The sequence below is a fragment of the Poromitra crassiceps genome, assembly GCF_964638095.1.
Source record: "Poromitra crassiceps genome assembly, chromosome: 3".
NCBI classification, from domain to species: domain Eukaryota; kingdom Metazoa; phylum Chordata; class Actinopteri; order Beryciformes; family Melamphaidae; genus Poromitra; species Poromitra crassiceps.
Window position 1 is genome coordinate 14,301,761 of NC_139625.1, and position 20,263 is coordinate 14,322,023.

The 20,263-nt window shown below is 45.0% G+C and overlaps 2 protein-coding genes across 2 annotated transcripts in view; both read left to right on the forward strand.

The window, feature by feature from the left end:
* Positions 1–1,494, forward strand: part of abcc4 (ATP binding cassette subfamily C member 4 (PEL blood group)) — a 53,619-nt gene extending 52,125 nt beyond the window's left edge. Inside the window, exon 31 of the mRNA XM_083634352.1 lies at positions 1,012–1,494. Coding sequence (XP_083490478.1) covers positions 1,012–1,092 — 81 coding nt within the window. The 3' untranslated portion in view covers positions 1,093–1,494. The remainder of the gene's footprint in view (positions 1–1,011) is intronic.
* A 6,513-nt stretch (positions 1,495–8,007) lies between these two features.
* Positions 8,008–20,263, forward strand: part of zc3h13 (zinc finger CCCH-type containing 13) — a 45,527-nt gene continuing 33,271 nt past the window's right edge. Inside the window, exons 1-5 of the mRNA XM_083633372.1 lie at positions 8,008–8,135; positions 9,444–9,611; positions 11,264–11,367; positions 11,615–11,729; positions 13,380–13,491. Coding sequence (XP_083489498.1) covers positions 9,453–9,611; positions 11,264–11,367; positions 11,615–11,729; positions 13,380–13,491 — 490 coding nt within the window. The 5' untranslated portion in view covers positions 8,008–8,135; positions 9,444–9,452. The remainder of the gene's footprint in view (positions 8,136–9,443; positions 9,612–11,263; positions 11,368–11,614; positions 11,730–13,379; positions 13,492–20,263) is intronic.

The following is a 20,263-nucleotide window of genomic DNA, read 5'->3' on the forward strand; positions in this document are numbered from 1 at the left end:
AAAACATACCTGGACTCCAACAAAGAAAGCTTCAGATAGTTTTCTCTCCTCCGAGCGCTCGAGCCACTTACGTCAATAAGACCCGCAGGCCAGACGTTAACGTAATTCCCTGGAATGTGAGACTTAACGAGCCAGTTACATGGCGTTGCATTCTTAGACATTGCCGTTTGCTTTTATTTGGTATGTTACATACAATTGGCCAAATTATTAGTTAATTCAGAGTTAGATGATATTGGAGCAGCCAGCCATTTTATTTTATTTTATTTTTAGCCGGAGGTTTTGACACGACCACACAACCGGGTCAAATGGGCGTGGCTACATAAGGTGAATAGAGAGCCAAAGTGAAATGTCACTTCCTGCTTTTCTCCCTGTACCAGCGCTGGAAAATTATGAATGGCGGTGAATGGAGAATAACGTTACTTGATTGATCCCGTTTGAATTGTGCCACGGGGTGCCAACGTAAATTTTGTCAATTTAAAACATAACTTTGCATGTCAAGAAAGTCGCAATTTGTCGTCAAACTGAAACGTAGGGGTTAGTTTAGTCTAAAAACGACATCGCTCGTGGAAGCTCGTGGCATGTCGCCGGTCTTCAGCTTTGCCGGTAGAGAAAGTGACGTCATCTAGTCTTTCTGATTTATAACTTCTAGTGCAACAACCAATGGTGGGTTTAGTAGAGGGTTTACATTAAATGGACACAGGTATATGTCGTATACCCTGCACTGACTACACCACTGCAAACCGGATAGATGACAAGGCACAGTTGTATTATTATTATTATTATTATATCTTCGGGAGTTCAATGCATGTTTGAAAAGGGCCTAATTATGTGTTTTTAGGGGAAACCATTCCCCATGCAGGTAAACCATCGTCCATGTATTTAAGTCCTTACCTGTGTGGAGAGTTGGTCAGGGATGAAGCCCTTTCAGCTCACACCCCTGTGCAGATGGTTGTGCAAATGCTTTTGAGCTCCAGCTGTGATCTTACCAATGATCCCATCTCTTGTTTCCAGGCTTACGAGAGCAGAAGTCGTCCCAACGTGGCCAACGGACCAGCAGAGGGCAGCCTGGTTATCTTCGAGACAGCTCTGTAACCTCGGGGGGAGGGGGGGAGGAAGGCTCCGACTGACTGCTCTCTCCCACAAAGGCTCCATAAGTGCCTGCACTGGCATCGTGCCCCTCCAGCCCCTGTGGCCATTGCACAGAGAGGCAGTGCCTTGATAGAAACGCTTCACTGCGCCCAGCCAGGAGACTTGAGGACGGGACCCCGCGGTCTCTGACGTGGCCCTGCGGCTCGGCCACATTTTGTACGTCGTACTGTACCGTCGTTTCCTCCGAGCTGAGAGTTTGGAAAGCACTGTAGTGAGAACTATGTGTTCACCTAGATCTCTATTTATTTTCTATACTTTATATTTATCATGATGCAGGCAACCTTTTATAGCAAGTTGCTGCACAGGATAGGAATATTACCAGAGAGCTGACAGTTGATTGTTGAATGCCTTGATGGAATTGTCTAGACATGTATCTTTTTTTTTTTTTTTTATAATGTGTGTGTGTGTGTGTGTGTGTGTGTGTGTGTGTGTGTGTGTGTGTGTGTGTGTGTGTGTGTGTGTGTGTGTGTGTGTGTGTGTGTGTGTGTGTGTGTGTATGTACTGTATGTATGTATATGTATATACATATACATATATATATGAATATATATATATATATATATATATATATATATATATATATATATATATATATATATACAAGGGTGAATACCTGGTTTCACAAGTAGGGGGACACAATAAAATGTGGAGTGCCAACCCTCTAGGGGGGAAGATTTTTTTTTACATTTTAAAGTAAAATGCATCAATTTGGTGCACTCTGAGGGGAAGATTAAGAGGCTAGATCTATGAAGAACTACACACATCACTAAATACATGCCTTTTAGACACCACCTCCTCCAACTCATCAGAGCTCTGATATGAAAGCAGGTGACATGAACAAGGCATAGAACAATACTGATGTGAAAGCCAGAGCCATATTGAAATCACGTTGGTTGTATTATTATTATATCATTATTATTATTATTATTATTATTATTATTATTATTATTATTATTAGTGTGCTTTATTTTAAATTCAACCATGTTCACTTCCTCTCTTTACCTAACCCTTTATACAGCAGCAGGGACGTGCAGAGAATGTTAGAGGGGCAGGGGCTGGCAAAAAAGTTTTAATGTTTTTAGCCAGATTTAGAGGAATATCTCATTTTAAATTAACATTTGGATGATACTTGTCACAGAAAAATAACTCCACAAACTGAATAATATTAGTACAAAAGTTAAATTTGCTGTTACAATACTGTGAGTGCTGCCTTCAGGGACGGCTTGGAAAGGGGAATTTCCATACAGAGCGCCATTAGAAATGCATTCAGGGTCTGGAGAGGGCACTTTTTACAGACGAGGAAATCCGTGGCAATCTTTTGGAGTAGCCTATAGCTTATAATTAGCAACTCAATTAACATTCTCAGCCATAATATGATGGCTGGTCAAACAGTAGCGTATTAAGCATGATTTTTTCAGTTTACCCACGATTTTTTTAGTTTAAAAAGTGGGGGGGACAGAATCAAGGTTTTGAAAAGTGGGGGGGACATGTCCCCCCTGTCCCCAGTGGAAAATCTCGCCCCTGTATATATATATATATATATATATATATATATATATATATATATATATATATATGTGTGTGTGTGTGTGTGTGTGTGTGTGTGTGTGTGTGTGTGTGTGTTTTCCTTTTTGAAAGTAAGTCTATGTAATCCTAGTGCCTTATTTCAAGTTTTGCACCAATTGTACAATCTGCTAATCTAATTCATGTTGTTTGTGCTTTACTGTATCTTTATCAATTCGTGTTGGTTTTAAACACAGCAGATTGTAGAGTACAGAACAAATTCTTTGTTTTTCCACTGAGGCATTCTGCCTGTTAGAAACTATTACCAAATAGAACTGCATGGCAATGCAGGTTTTTGCAATCTCAGAAGAATCAGTTTGGTCTTGTGTTTCGAGTGCCTTGAATTCTGCCCATCCTCTGTGCAAGAGTCAGCCTTGAGTTGTGTGTGTTCTAAGCCTTTAGGAACAGTAAAAAAGGGAGATTTTGCTGCTTGAACTTTATGTGTGTGTGCCTCGACACTTACTCCGCCTTACTCTCACTGCCAATAATTAGCTGCAATCCAAGTGTCCCAAAGCCTTTCCATGATCTCACTAAAGGACGGTCTTTGGGACACCAAGAGAGTTTAAAGGGAGGGAGAACAGGTGTTAATCTGAACACAGCTAACGTTACTCCATAGGGTGGGTTTACTTGAATGGTATGCATTTCTGTTTAGTGGCCAGTCCTTTTGATACTTGCTGTTTTTAGTGTTGCAATGTTCAGACATTTTAATACGGTCTTTGTTTTTCACTTTAACAGAAACATGCACCATTGAAATTTGTAAAACAAACATATTCCTGTATACATACAAAAATGCCATGTTATTTTCCTGCCTTTTCAATAGTGTAAGACTTTTGTTTTGTCAAGTGCTGTATAAATATCTACAGTTAAAAACTTTCTTTAGTGATGTTATTTGGATGGATATACAGTATTATATACTTGTACAGAGAAAGGCAAGGTTAAAAAGGGGAAGTAATTGCATCTAGTTTATCTAGGCTAAATATGAGAACAGTGTTTCTGTTTATCCAAAAAGTTATATTTCCCCATCTCTACAACAACCAAGGGTGAGTTTAGGAGAGGGTTTACATTAAATGGACATTCAGACAATATTCTTAAGTGACTTGTGAGTGTAACAGTAAGCCTCAATTCCTAGATCTCTAAAATTACCAGCAAACCAGTGGTATCGAGTGCAAAGGTCAGAGCCATAACAATATTAACCTGACCCTGCCAGATGGGGGCGGTAGCGTCAGGTTATAACAATATTCCTATGACCATACAATAATCACATAGGAAATGTGGCAAGAAAAGCAGACACAATTTTCAGTGTCAAATTCAATATTTGGGGAGCACATGAAATGTTCACCCAAAATAACAGAAATCAGAGGGTGAAATATGAGATAAAACTTTATCGAAAAGTGAGGGAACTGGACCGAAACAACAAACGCACACATGTATTATTACATTAAAAGAAAAGGCAGCATATATTCGCCATATTTCAGCTTCATAGTTTAACTCATAACAATAAAAAATATTCTCACATTTGGGTTCAAGAGACAATCTCATCAAATGGGGGGTCCGTTGCCCTGATGTGCATTAAATTGGGGGTCCTTGATATGAAAAAGGCTGAGAATCACTGGCCTATAGATGATCTCGCTCTCCCTCCCTGTCTCTCTTCTCTCTCCAAATAGGTAGCCTATAAATAAACAAATCTAAGCATGCATCATCAGGGTTTTTCCCGGCTCAGAGCCCGACTGATAAGGGTTTTTTGAGACCAATACCAATTTTAGTGGGGGGAAATTCACCAATTACCAATAGGTGGGGAATATAGTATTTTTTGTTGTTTTTAGCTGGAATGAAAATATACGTTTTTCTATGTGGATTGTGCACCGATATGACTATCCAAAGGTAATGTTAAAAAAAAATGCAATAAAGAAATTTGATGGAGGTGGCCGACTCGTAATTCTCTATGCAGGAAAAAACCCTGATTCTTGACTTCTGTGGTCATTCAATAACATACGCAATTTTCAAAAGACAATTGATGATTCAAAACCAGACAGATCATCGTCCTACACATGTCATCATTTAATATAGTTAATTGGCGATATAGTGTTTCTATGGTGTTCTCCTGTGAAATGTGCACTGTGGCACGCAGAGAAGAGACCAGACAGCGCAAGGGACAGATATTGGCTACACATGCATAACATTTCCCAAGAAATGTCTGATGTCATGTATCACAACATTTGCAGCCTAGGCTAATTTGCAATGCCCATTCGTAGATGTTATTAAAAGTAGGCTACCTGTTAAAAGCAAAGTACAGTAAAATATACAATAAACATAAACAACAAGGATATCATAAAATCATAAAATCGGTCAATCATAAAACAACATAAACAATCACATAAAGGATATAAACAGCATAGGTCATCATCACCAACACACAATGACATTTCCCCCAAATTCAAGGACCCAACATGGCATAGTTTGAGACATGCAAGGTTAATTACTGTTACAATAAGAATTTTTATGATGAGAACTAGCAGAAGGACAGCACGGTGGCTCAGTGGTTAGCACTGTTGCCTCACAGCAAGAAGGTCCCGGGTTCGAATCCTGGTCTGTCCCAGGTCCTTTCTGTGTGGAGTTTGCATGTTCTCCCCATGTTCATGTGGGTTTCCTCCCGGTGCTCCGGTTCCCCCCTACCACCAAAAGACATGTATGTTAGGGTTAATACTCCTGTCAGTGCCCCTGACCAAGGCAATGGCAAAATAACTGGAGTTGGTCCCCGGGCGCTGCACTGTGGCTGCCCACTGCTGCTAGTTCTAGGAAGGTTCCTAGTAGAGGATGGGACAAATGCAGAGGATGAATTTCCCCATTTAACTTAAGTTAATTTAACTTAACTTAACTTAACTTAAAGAAACGTTAAACTCTTGATTCTCTGGAAACTAGATTCGGGTTAATATGGTAAATCCTCTATTTCTCTTTATCCCATTTTTTCTTTGATGCATGTTTACGTAGGCTACTGCTTGTTGTAACACATGGATCATAAAATCTTTATTGAATCTAATCACTATTGCAGGAGGAGTGTGAAAACAGCTGATTGTATGTCTAATCTTATGACTTGTTTGTTGTCTGTTTATAGTGTGGAAGTAGTCTACTTACTTACTTAGGCCTTAGTATTCCCTGGGGAACATAGGCCATCGACGAAAGCCCTCCATCCACTCCGGTCCTGTGCCCTTCGGTCAAGCCCTTCAGCCTTCATCTCCTGTTCTGTGCTTCTTCTCCAGGTTGTTCTTGGTCTCCCTCTGTTTCTTTTCCCCTGTGGGTTCCATGTTAGTGGCTGTTTAGTGATTGATTTATTGCATCTTCTCAGTGTGTGGCCTATCCAGCTCCACTTCCTTCTCCTGATTTGTAGTTCCACTGGTTCTTGTATGGTGAGTTCCTACAGGTTGGCATTGGTGATGGTGTCTGGCCAGTAGACTCGATAGTGTGGAATAGATATGGTTAATTTCTGCTCTGTGTTGATTACCTTTAAAGTAGACATTTTTCAAGCTTTGATATCAGTCAAACATTAAATAATTTATATCCAGGGAAATCAGTAATGTGACTATACAAGGTCTTTCTATTGGCTGGTATTTATTTCAGTAATTTCCTTTAATGTGAGAAATGTATACAGTAGATTTATTTTCTTTTTTTCCAATAAAATGCTCATTAATTGTGTGGAATTGAAATACTCAGTAGTCAGTGTACTCTGCTTAATGCGTAATGCTTAATGCGTAATGTTACAATGAAACTAGGCCAGGGGAGGCTGGCCAGCGAGACTACAATGAAACTGGAAAATTGGTAGTTTTCTCAGTCATTGTTGCCATGAGCTGTGGATCTCCAATATGGCCACCAGAGGGCAGCATCCAACAGCTGAAAGCCCGCTATAGCAGTAAAGGGACACTCCACCGAAAAACAATGCGGATTTATTTTGCACATAATCTCACACATCTGAAAACTGTAAACAGTTTTTCAGACATTCATTTAGTTGACAGTTATGGGCGAAAAAACCCTGAAAATGGCCCTTTTGACACTACACACTACAGGCAAATAGGATCCCCTCCCCTTTAAAGACATCCTAATGAATTTCTACCAGTTTAATCTTTACATTAAGATAAATATTTTTTGTATTACACTTCGTCTTAAAACGTTTTTTTTAAATAGGCCTATGCAAATTGGACAATATGTGCAAATTTGCACAAACTAGGCATCTCGCACGGGTCGATTCGATTCCTAGGCTCGCCCGCAGCTCAACTGCTGCGTGGCCTCGCCTGACCTATTGGCGTGCGTGCAAATGTCTCCCTCTCTCTCCCTCTGTCTGTCTCCCCCTTTCTCCCTCAGTCTCTCTCCCTTTCCCTCAGTCTCGCTCCTCTCCTCTCTCTCCCTCAGTCTGTCATGTGTGTATCAGTGATGTCACAATGATGTCACAATGCCTATGTATGACATCACTGATGATGTCGGTGATGGTATGACATCATTGATGACATCATCAGTGATGGACACTGTGGGCGCTGTGGTTGTGTTCCCCCCATATCTTCAGTGCCTACTGCCCAGGTGGGTTATCTCGTCGTAAGGGCCTTTCTCTCTGTGTGGAGTTTGCATGTTCTCCCCCCCCCCAGGGGGTTCCTCCGTATATAACCCCCCCACTAAAAACATGCAGAAGATCAGATCGTCATCGTCATCCGACCAGTGACGACAACATCCGAAGTTGGTCCCCGGGCGCTGTACGAGAAAGCGACCACTGCTCCTGGCCTGCCCCTCGGAGGAAAGGACATGCCTGGATTGGTTAAATGCAGAGGACACTTTTCACCGGCCACCGTCAGCATGGGTGTGTTGTGGCCGCATTCATGTGTTGTGGTGTTCGTGTGACAATAAAAGACGGGCTTGTCCGTTACGAGAGAGAGAGGTACAGATTTTCTGAGGTGCTCAAAATGTTCAGAATGGCCATGTTTAGTGGATCTTAGAGTGTAAAATGTAGCCACCAGCTGGTCCCTCCCAAAAATCACAGGCTTTTTTGCCCAGGGCCAAACTGTAGTCAATAGAAAAGGGGGGGAATGCTTAAACGGACTGAATATTATAGTCAGAATAAAATAATGTCACTTGGTCACTTTCTTGTCAATTGAGGATTTTATTGTGAAGACTATAACCGGACGTCTGGTCTTTTTATTTTCTTAATTGTTAAGAGGAAGTAGTATAGGCTACTAATTTATTTTTGCTAACTTGACGTCTGACTGGTGGTGTCGACTACGACGACCAATCACTACACACGCACACATCCGCACCCGCTGCCAACATGAAGGCACACAGGGGAGCTTCTGCCATTGAGATCAAATAATAAGCTTTGTTATTTCTAAAAGTAGTGAATCCTCTTACTGGACAAAAACAGATGCGACACCGAATTAATATTTTGGGTGAGCAACTTTTTATCCACCGTTAGCGTTCCATCTTTTGTGGCTTGCGAGGGGTTTGGGCCCCGCGCTCAGATCAAACATGAAGGCATTAGCTCGTTGCTAAACGTTAGCATTAGCTTCCATTAGCTCGGGTGCTTCTATCCTGCTATCACAAGTAATCAGAATCAGCTTTATTGGCTGATGTCCGTTTGCAAGTCAATAAGCAGCTAACAGGACTCTTACGAGAGTATCCCTTTAATATATTGGTGTTATATTATATATATTGTTAGGAACTAATAGCTAAACCAGCTAGCCAAGCTGCTAGTTACAAGTTAGCGTCTGCAGGTCAAGTCATTTGCATGTGTTGATGTTTTGGACACGCAGCTGCCTGTGGCTGCATGTAGGAGGACCGGCTTTCATCCCAGCCCATAAAAGCCAGACTTAATTACAATGTAGCTAGCTTAGCTTTTGTTGGTAATACGCAATTAGCCTTTTTCACTTCGCACCCAATTCACCCATTTTGTGTGTAAAAGGCAGGAAGTAACACAGATGCAAGCGAAAACATTAACGAGGATCACCATACTAAATGGATTGGAAGTTGGAACCCTCATTAATGTTTCACCTGTGTTATTTTCTGCCTTTGAATTGGGTGGGATGTGAAAAAAGGCGAATGGTTGGTCCTAATGTGGGATGTTAAAGCCACTATAGAACTGAAGTCTTCAATTCTGTACTGTAATGTTACCCAAATTGATTACATTTGGTCTCGCCTTAGCTCAAGTCTAGTGTACCATTGCTATCTAGACACACAGCTGAAACGAAGTACAGTTTAAGGCGCACTTTAGAATGTGGGTAATCGTAATGCTTTCCACAGTAAATCTTGTTTACAAACAGCACGTTTTGCAGGACAGGAATGGAATCTGTTTCATCCCTGCTTGAAAGTATCTCCGGTCCACTCACTCATTGCTCAAAAAATGATATTGCTTTGTTTACCATTACTCAAGAGTTTAATCTTTTGTGGAATGGCATGAGTGATATAGAATTGTATTCATGCAGAAGCGTGCATTGTGTCGTTTTCCCTCAGCCGGGGGTCGAACTGGGAACCTCCGGCATAGAAGGTGGACAGCTCTAGCAAGGAGGCTGAAGCCCCATGGGCTCTAGTGTTTGTTGCTACTGCTAGAGTGCCGTTAACCCCATAATGTTCCTGGGGCTAGAGCTCCGTCTCGTGACGTCTCAGGGAGTGAGATCGACTCACTTAACAGCACTAGTACCTGCTGGCTACCACCAGTACACAGAGAACATTGATTAAATAATGCTTCCTTACATTTCCAGCCCTGCAGAATGTCCAAGATCAGGCGGAAGGTAACAGTGGAGAATTCTAAAACCATATCGGACAGCAGCAGCACCGCCACGAGCAGCAGCAGCAACCCCGCCGCCCCCTCTCGCCGGCCCAGCGTGTTCGAAAGACTCGGCCCCAGCACGGGGAGTAATGCTGTTGACGTATGTATCACCTGACCCAGACGTATGTATGTATCACCTGACCCAGACATATGTATGTATCACCTGACCCAGACGTATGTATGTATCACCTGACCCAGGGACTGTCATGGGAGGGCCAGGAGTAATGCTGTTGATGTATGTATCACCTGACCCAGGGACTGTCAGGGGAGGGCCAGGAGTAATGCTGTTGACATATGTGTCACCTGACCTGACCCAGGGACTGTCAGGGGAGGGCCAGGAGTAATGCTGTTGACGTATGTATCACCTGACCCAGGGACTGTCAGGGGAGGGCCAGGAGTAATGCTGTTGACGTATGTATAATCACCTGACCCAGGGACTGTCAGGGGAGGGCCAGGAGTAATGTTGTTGACGTATGTATCACCTGACCCAGGGACTGTCAGGGGAGGGCCAGGAGTAATGCTGTGGACATATGCATCACCTGACCTGACCCAGGGACTGTCAGGGGAGGGCCAGGAGTAATGCTGTTGACATATGTATCACCTGACCTGACCCAGGGACTGTCAGGGGAGGGCCAGGAGTAATGCTGTTGACATATGTATCACCTGACCTGACCCAGGGACTGTCAGGGGGGGGGCAGGAGTAATGCTGTTGACATATGTATCACATGACCTGACCTGACCCAGGGACTGTCAGCGGGAGGGCCAGGAGTAATGCTGTTGACATATGTATCACATGACCTGACCCAGGGACTGTCAGGGGAGGGCCAGGAGTAATGCTGCTGACATATGTATCACATGACCTGACCTGACCCAGGGACTGTCAGGGGAGGGCCAGGAGTAATGCTGTTGACATATGTATCACATGACCTGACCCAGGGACTGTCAGGGGAGGGCCAGGAGTAATGCTGTTGATGTATGTATCACCTGACCCAGGGACTGTCAGGGGAGGGCCAGGAGTAATGCTGTTGACATATGTATCGCCTGACCTGACCCAGGGACTGTCAGGGGAGGGCCAGGAGTAATGCTGTTGACATATGTATCACCTGACCTGACCCAGGGACTGTCGGGGGAGGGCCAGGAGTAATGCTGTTGACATATGTATCACCTGACCTGACCCGACCCAGGGACTGTCAGGGGAGGCCCAGGAGTAATGCTGTTGATATATGGATCACCTGACCTGACCCAGGGACTGTCAGGGGAGGGCCAAGACGCGACCCCAAGAAGCCCATGTCCAATGATCAGTTGTTGGAAAGTTATTTTCACAAGCAGTGGAGGAAATTTTTAACATATTTTTGCCCCCATGGTCTTAAAAAATCGGGGCATTTACAAAATTTTGGCGGCACTTAAAAAATAATTATTAGTGCATAAAGTTGTTAAAGTGTAGTGTGGACAACAGCTCACTGTTTGTGTGAGTGTGTTTTCTTCGTCTTCTGGCAACCAGCTTGCAGGTGTTGAGTGTGTGTTAGAGATGGAAATTAAATGAATTGAATGAAAAGGAAATTATAGAAATCTTGGGGGCAATTTCTGCCCCTGGCTAAATTCCTACACTGTTCACAAGTGTTACGTGACTCCCCCCCCCCCCTTCCCACTGGTATTTCCTATATAGCATCAGGATGTAATTAGTATTTTCTAATGTCTCATTTTAACTGATGTTGCTTCATCTCATCGTGCCGATGTGTTTGTGTCTTTCAGAGTCACTGTAGAAATTGGCTGAAGACCGGTAATTGCAGTTACGGCAACACTTGTCGCTACACACATGGAACTCAGCCACGAGGCAAAGGATTTACTTTTAGTCGGTAAGGTGGCTTTTCTGACTGGCTCTCGATTGATGCATACCATCAGTCTCTTTTAAAGCATGTGATTTTAGCTTTTGGGCAGGCAACTTCCATTCCTTTTATAATGGAAGATTCCTGTTTTCATGCTATTTTCTTGCTTTTTTGTGCCCCTGCTCACATCTCTCCAGATCAAATGACTCCTCTCCGGTTTGATACTGTCCGCTCACGACGTGTTTTGTGTATGTTGTGTGTGTGTGTTGCGGAGCAGGTCAGCAGAGAGACCCACTGGCGATCTGCGGGAGAGGATGAAGAATAAGCGACAGGATGTTGACTCAGAGAACCTAAAGCGAGACCTTGACGAGCCCACGTCCCCCACAGCTAGAGTGAGTCTCCTGTCTCTTAAGCAGGCGTGAGACGGCTTCCTGACAATTGCGAAAAGGCAAAAGTTGCACATCACTGCCCTGATTCCTCTGCGGAACCTAGTTTCTACTGGGACTGTTTTAGGGAATAATGATAGATCTGTGCTTGAGATTGTTCTTTCTGGAAGCCTAGATGATGTGATTTGGGTGTTAAAGTCACTGGATGAGTCTTTTAACAGACAAACATCCGACATGCAGTAAACGGAAGCACAAGAAACTCGCCTCATAATCCCATTTCATTGGTTTATCTTCTGGTTTTTTATGCCTCCGCCGGAGATAGCCAGGCAGGAGGCATTATGGATCCGGGTTGTCCGTCCGTATGTCCGATGTTCGTTAACGCGATACCTGAGGAACGCCTTGATGGAATTTCATCAAATTTGCCTCAAACATCGCCTTGGACTCAAGCATGAACTGATTAGATTTTGGTGGTTAAAGGTCAAAGGCCAAGGTCACTGTGACCTCTCGAACGCCATTTTCAAGCTTGTTAACGCGATATCTCAGGAATGCCTTGACGGAATTTCATAAAATTTGCCTCAAACATCGCCTTGGACTCAAGCATGAACTGATTAGATTTTGGTGGTTAAAGGTCAAAGACCAAGGTCACTGTGACCTCTCGAACGCCATTTTCAAGCTTGTTAACTCGATATCTCTGGAATGCCTTGACAGAATTTAATCAAATTTGCCTCAAACATCGCCTTGGACTCAAGCATGAACTGATTAGATTTTGGTGGTTAAAGGTCAAAGGCCAAGGTCACTGTGACCTCTCGAACGCCATTTTCAAGCTTGTTAACGCGATATCTCAGGAATGCCTTGACGGAATTTAATCAAATTTGGCTCAAACATCGACTTGCACTCAAGCATGAACTGATTAGATTTTGGTGGTTAAAGGTCAAAGGCCAAGGTCACTGTGACCTCTCGAACGCCATTTTCAAGCTTGTTAATGCCATATCTCAGGAATACCTTGACCGAATTTCATCAAATTTGCCTCAAACATCGCCTTGGACTCAAGCATGAACTGATTAGATTTTGGTGGTTAAAGGTCAAAGGCCAACGTCACTGTGACCTCTCGAACGCCATTTTCAAGCTTGTTAACGCGATATCTCAGGAATGCCTTGACGGAATTTAATCAAATTTGCCTCAAACATTAACTTGGCCTCAAGGATGAACTGATTACATTTTGGTGGTCAAAGTTCAAGGTCACTGTGTGACCTCACAAACGCCATTCCCAAGTTCGTTAACGCAATATCTCAAGAACGGCTTGATGGAATTTCTTCTGATTTGGCTCAAACATCGACTTGCACTCAAGGATAAACTGATTAGACTTTGATAGGTAAAGGTGAAAGTGCAAAGTCACTGTGACCTCACACACCCAATTTCCAAGCTCTGTAATGCAACATCTCAGGAGCGCCTTGACGGAATTTCTTCCAATTTGCCTCAAATGGCGATTTGGACTCAATAATGAACTAATGGCGGAGGCATAAATCCGCGGTGCGGTCGTTCTAGTGATCATTGGTTTATTTATTATCTTTCACATGGCTACAAAAGATGTGGATCTCATTTTAACGTACGTGTGTGTGTGTGTGTGTGTGTGTGTGTGTGTCTGTGCTACTCCAGCAGAGAGACTCCTCCAGAGGCCGACACAGGGAGAAGGAGGATATAAAGATCACAAAGGAACGCACCCCTGCCAGTGAAGAAGAGCCCACAGAGTGGGAAACCAACCGTGAAGGTTCCATTGCTTGTTTTCTCCTTCATGATGGACAAAGTAACTTGATCATGTCTTCTCAGTTGACCGTACTGACTATCCAGTCAACTTGGGGTTCTTTTCTTTTCTCACGTGCACATCATTGGATATTTACTGTTTAATGTTTCTGTCACCATCTCTAACAGTTTCCATCATACACATAATTAACTGCAAAAAAAAGAGAAGTAAAATGGGTTAGGGCTAGGGTTAACCCTAACCCCCCCCCCCCCCTCCATGGGAGGAGGTAATGCAGCATAAAGGATGCCAACTGCTGTAAAACACAACAGAAGAAGGATTTATTACATAACTGATGACATCATAATTGCTCAAATGACATCAGTGATGACATCACAATTGCTTGAGTGACATCACTGATGACATCACAATTGCTCAAGTGACATCACTGATGACATCACTGATGACACACACAGACACCACTAATGCTGCCTACACACTAGAGGATTTTCAAATCTTAACCGATTTTAAAAACATGAGAGACCACAGACGTAAGGACAATTTCATCAGATTTTAACATTAAAATCGCCTGAACGCACACACTAGACGATTCGGCCAGACTGCGAGACCACACACCAGCCGTTTGAAGTACAGACTCAAAGCGATTCCAGCAACTAGACTGTAGGCTATTTATATCCCACAAAACCGCATTTTTTTCCCACAGACAACAGCAGATAGCTCTCTAAACATGCACCGAGCGGCGGGTCTACTTCAAGCAGGCGGACACCCTCGCAAAATGAGCTAAAACAACGTTCTGTCTGAGAGCTCATATTACAGCATATCCGCTCGCTTGAAGCAAACAAACCGCTCCGCTCGGCACATGTTTGGAGAGCCATCCGCCGCTGTCCGTGTCCACCCTGTTTGAAGCTGCTGTGAGGATGCTGGGGAGAGAGGAGCTACATGGCACTGCTGTTGCTCGTTTGTTGTGAGCGCTGCGTCCCGGTCTGCTCGCTCTCGTTGGCTATTGCGGGTTCCGTCGGGAGACAGCCATCGTAAATATCAAACATGTTTGATATGCCCGATTCGAGATCGGGCAGGCTCCGATTCAATCAATAATTTATTGACACCAGTCACTTGACAATTATTTTGACAAAAAAATCGGTTGAGACTAGCCTCGAATCGGGCCACGCCCCCCCGAGGGGAGTCGGGCATTAAATCGGGCATTTTATCCTCTAGTGTGTGGGAAGCATTAGCCAGTTTTAACTACTATACTATACTACTAGGCATCTCGCGTGCTCGATTCTTAGGCTCGCTGCGCGGCCTTGCCCGCCCTGCAGCTCGCCGAGCTGGCCCTGCAACTCGCATAGCAGCTACGTCCCGCAGCTCGGCTGCTGTGTGACCTCGCCTGCCCTATTGGCGCGCGTGCGGATGTGTGTTGCTCACAAAATGTTATTGCCCTTAAAGGTCCCATTCCGTGCAAAAGCTGTTTTTACTTGTAAATGCATATATACTGCTGTCAGCCCTCCCTGTAATGAGTGGTCACACGCTCAGAACTGCCACAGTTGGATTTGTCCCTATCCAGCGTCCCCCTGCAGTCTCCTCCAAGCCACACCCCCAAACGCGTCGTTTGCCCAGAGGGGAATCTGGGGGAATTTCGACGTCACTAGCTTCCTCCTGCATACTGCGCGGGTCCCTCTCACACAAGCTACCTGCACCATTTAGTCTATAGCCACAAAATTAACACTTCTAGCTGGAGCGACGCCAACTGTACGTGATCCAGCAACTGCAGAGGTGCATTCGGTAAGTCTAGGCATTTTGAGATGTCCTCTTTAGCGTAGTACCGTTAAGTTAACGATAACTCGCAACCTAGCGTGCTGGTCCACAGACGCTAATCTGATTGGCCGCTGGGAGCCTGGGGCGGGCTCTCCCTCAGCGGCCAATGGGAACTGTTAGTTCTGAATATATTATAGAAACAGGCCATTCTTGGGAAGCGACCAGATGAGGAAGTGAGAACTCCGTCACAACAAACGGGGTTGCTATATTTTCGACAGATTAATCCAGAATCATGTTTTATGGACCAGAGACACACGTTTTTAAGAGGTTACAGCTGCACGAATTGGGACCTTTAAAGGAGAATTTAGTTTTTTTTCAACCTGGACCCTATTTTCCACACTGTATGTATCTAAGGGACTCATCGTGACATATTTTTTTCAAATTGGTCGAGTACTCACCAAGATAGCCTTGTTTACAGCTCGAGCAATGTGCTCAATGTGCTCAATCAGTGTAACTACACAGGGCAATCCTGCACCGCATCGTCAATACACGTTCGCTAATAAAACTGCTTGTTTTGCTGACTGCGGGAAGGCTCAAACTGTCAATAGTGTTTGGCAACATGGAAACGACTGCCTACATGAATTCTCCGGACAGAGAAAATGGGCGTGAACAGAGAGAGAGAGATGTTCCCATTGTGCGTAAGCAGGGCGCAACTTCAACAGAATAGTAAAAAATCATCCACGCAGCGGGCGGATCGACACAAGGAGAGAGATCTTCTGTGCAAGTGTTTTTTCACATCATCATCATTGCTCACGCCAGACATACAGCAATACTCCATGATGTCGCAGGACACGCCAATAACAAGAAACCAGAAGTGAACAAGTTAGAAATAACCCAAGAATCACCAGATGTGAGCAATTTGGAAATAAGGTCAGTAACCTCGAGCTCTGCCACGACTAAAAGGTCATCAAAGAGTTCATCATCCAGTAGAGCATCTGTCAAGGCACGTGTCAAAGTGGAAGTAGCACGTGCACGCGCTGATTATGCCAAGAAGGAATCAGAGATTATAATTGAGAAAGCCCAGATAGAAGCAAGATTAAATAACTTGCTGTATGAGAAAGAAGTGGCAGAAGCCATCGCTGAAGCAAACGTTCTTGAGGCTGCAGCGGAGGATGAAGACAAGTTCGATGATGCTATCACTCATGCAAACGATGAGCGTACACGCCAGTACGTAGAACATCAGTCACGGCTAACACCACCAGCTGAAGATGTTAGACAGTCTATAGCCAACTTGGAGCCAACAGTCCATGTACTGAGATCGTCCTCACCACCCAGACAACGTCTGACTTTTTCACATGAAAGACAGCGTTTCTCCAGTGTGAAGCATGAAGACAGCTTTCCACTACTGCAACCGGGTAGGTCAAAGTCAATGCCTAGCCAGCATTCACCAGCGCAGCCCACACCCAGCATGCCCCAGGGTTCACCATATCAACCTACTGGTGACACAAGCAACGTCAGTGAGGTGGCTAGGTACCTAGCACGCAGAGACCTCGTAACATCCGGCCTCACCAAGTTCGATGATCTTCCAGAAAATTACTGGGCTTGGAAGTCATCTTTTGGGAATGCCATAGATGGACTACTACTTAACGGCAATGAAGAGATGGACCTCCTGATTAAGTGGTTAGGGAGTGAAACTGCAAAGCACGTGAGACGGATAAAAGCAGTGCATGTAGGCCACCCATCTCTCGGCCTACACAAAGCTTGGGAGCGATTGGAGGAGTGTTTCGGGTCCCCTGAGGTCATTGAAAAGTCTCTCTTCGACAGGCTGGAGAGCTTTCCGAAGATCAACAACAAAGATCCTGTGAAGCTGAGAGAGCTCAGTGACCTTCTTCAAGAGTTGGAATCAGCCAAGTCAGAGGGGTACCTGTCCGGTCTGAGCTATCTGGACACAGCACGTGGTATTTTACCTATTGTAGACAAGTTGCCCTACAATATCCAAGAGAAGTGGATCTCACAGGGGTCCAGATACAAAGCTGAGCACCAAGTATCCTTTCCCCAATTGCACGATCCGAGTTCTTTGATATGTTCCACATCAAAGGGTCAGATTCACCGTTCACACTCCGCACATGTGCAGGTACGACTCAGATGACAGGACGAAGAGCCACAGGCTTTATGGTGGAATCTGTGGATGGCGCTACGACTGTGACGCTACCTGCGCTAATAGAGTGTAACAACATTCCAACAGACAGAGCTGAAATCCCTACGCCAGAGGCGGCGTTGCATCATTCCCACCTCAAGTCCATAGCACATTGTGTACCACACTTGGATTCCAAACCGCAGATCCTTCTCTTGCTAGGCCGTGACATCCTTAGAGTTCATAAGGTGCGGGAGCAACGCAATGGTCCACATGATGCCCCCTACGCACAGCGACTCGACCTGGGATGGGTCATCATAGGAGAAGTCTGCCTAGAGGCAGCCCATAAGCCTACAGACATCCAAAGCTACCGCACCAATGTGCTTGAGAACCAGCGCCCTACATTCTTCAGCCCATGTCCAAACAGGATCCAGGTGAAAGAGCAATATGTTCCGAAGCCAGCACATCAAGTTGTTCCAGTGCAGTATCCAAGAATGCAACTTAGGGAGCACCATCTTTAATACGTCTGAGGATGACAACAAGATTGGACTCTCTATTGAAGACAGACTGTTCTTAGAGATCATGGACAAAGAAATGTACCTGGATGACTGCAACAGCTGGGTGGCACCATTGCCATTCAGAACACCACGTCAGCAACTCCCGCACAACCGAGACCAGGCCCTCACACGCCTTACCTCGCTTCTACGCACATTGGAGAAAAGGCCCGACATGAAAAGTCACTTCATCACGTTCATGCAGAACATCTTTGGCCGCGATCATGCTGAGCTGGCTCCTACATTGAAGATTGGACAAGAATGTTGGTACTTGCCTTCCTTTGGGGTTTATCACCCTCAGAAGCCAGGCCAGATTCGAGTTGTCTTTGATTCCAGTGCAAAGTCGAAAGGCATGTCGCTGAACGATGTTCTCCTTTCTGGTCCGGACATGAATAACAGCCTTGTGGGAGTACTGGTGCGATTCCGGCGGGAATCGATCGCTGTCACTGTGGACATTGAGCAAATGTTCCACAGCTTTGTCATAAGAGAAGACCACAGGGATTTTCTCCGTTTCCTTTGGTATAAGGAGAACGACCCCAGCAAGGACATATGCGAGTACCGCATGAAGGTACATGTGTTCGGCAACAGTCCGTCTCCTGCGGTCGCTATCTATGGCCTTCGACAGGCTGCAGCTCATGGAGAAGATGAATATGGGTCTGACGCCAAACAGTTCATCGAAAGGGAGTTCTATGTGGACGACGGACTCCTGTCAAGGCCCACAGCATGTGAAGCCATCGACCTGCTGAAGCGGACACAGGAGATGCTTGCTGTGTCAAATCTGCGACTTCACAAAGTTGCTTCCAACAGCCAGGAGGTCATGGAAGCATTCTCTGCTGAGGACAGAGCGAAGGGACTCAAGGACCTAAACTTGGATGTTGATCCCACTCCCATTCAACGGAGCCTTGGCCTGAGCTGGGATCTGAAGAAAGATGTCTTCACGTTTCAGGTAGCAGAATCCACAAAGCCCTTCACACGTAGGGGTGTTCTAGCTACCGTGAATGGACTCTTCGATCCACTTGGATTTACTTTACTTTACTTTATTGCACTTGGCAGACGCCTTTGTCCAAAGCGACTTACAACATCACATCTCATCAGAATACACAAGAAATACAACATCACATCTCATCAGGATACACAAGAAATACACAGAACAATTGAAAGTAATAAATATAAGAACGTAGTGTAGTAAAAAGCATGTAATACAATCAATAAGAGTCAAGTATCCTGGTCTATCATGAACTAGAGTAACACATTATGGGGATACAAATAGTGTAAAAAATAGTCAGGGGCGTAGCTAGCAGCATGTGAGTGTTTTAAGAAAAGGTTAAGATTCAGAAAGGCCCAGGTGTAGGCCGAAGAGGTGGGTTTTTAGTCTCCGACGAAAAATTGCCAGTGACTCGGCCATTCTGATCGAGGGGGGAAGCTCATTCCACCACTGAGGAGCCAGTGAGGAAAAAAGTTGTGATCGGGACAAGCGACCTCCGGGCCCATGTAGTGATGGAGGGGCAAGGCGAGGTGGACCGGTAGAGGAGCAGAGGGAGCGATGCAAAGTTTGGAAACTTACCAAAGATTGCAGATAAGGCGGGGCTGACCGGTGAACTGACCGGTAGGCCAGCACCAGTGTCTTGAACCTGATGCGTGCCAGGATGGGAAGCCAGTGAAGGTCGCAAAAAAGGGGAGTGACATGTGAAAATTTAGGTAAGTTAAACACCAGACGGGCTGCAGCGTTTTGGATAAGCTGAAGGGGTCGGATGGCCGAGGCAGGTAGCCCGGCCAACAGAACGTTGCAGTAGTCTAGACGCGAGCTGACAAGCGCCTGGACCAATAGTTGGGTCGCCTCTTTAGTGAGGAATGGACGGATTTTTCGAATGTTATAAAGTGAAAGCCTACAGGCACGGGCAGTCGCTGCGATAAAGGCTGAATAGGATAACTGATGATCTAGAAACACCCCGAGGTTCTTAACTGTTGGAGAAGGGAGTACCGTAGTGTTGTCAATATGGATGGAGAGGTCTGTGATAGGGCAGTCCTTTCCAGGGAGGAACAGTAGCTCAGTTTTGGCAAGATTCAATTTGAGGTGGTGTGCAGTCATCCAGGTGACGATGTCTCTAAGGCAGGCGGCTAAACGTGATTCTATTTGGGTGTCGGAGGGGGGGAAAGAGAGGAAGAGTTGAGTGTCATCAGCATAACAATGGTAGGAGAAGCCGTGGGATGAAATGACATGACCGAGGGATCTGATATATAGGAGAAAGAGGAAAGGGCCCAGGACTGAGCCTTGGGGTACTCCTGTGTTGAGGGTGCATGCTCTGGAGAGTGCCCCACGCCATGTGATCTGGTATGAGCG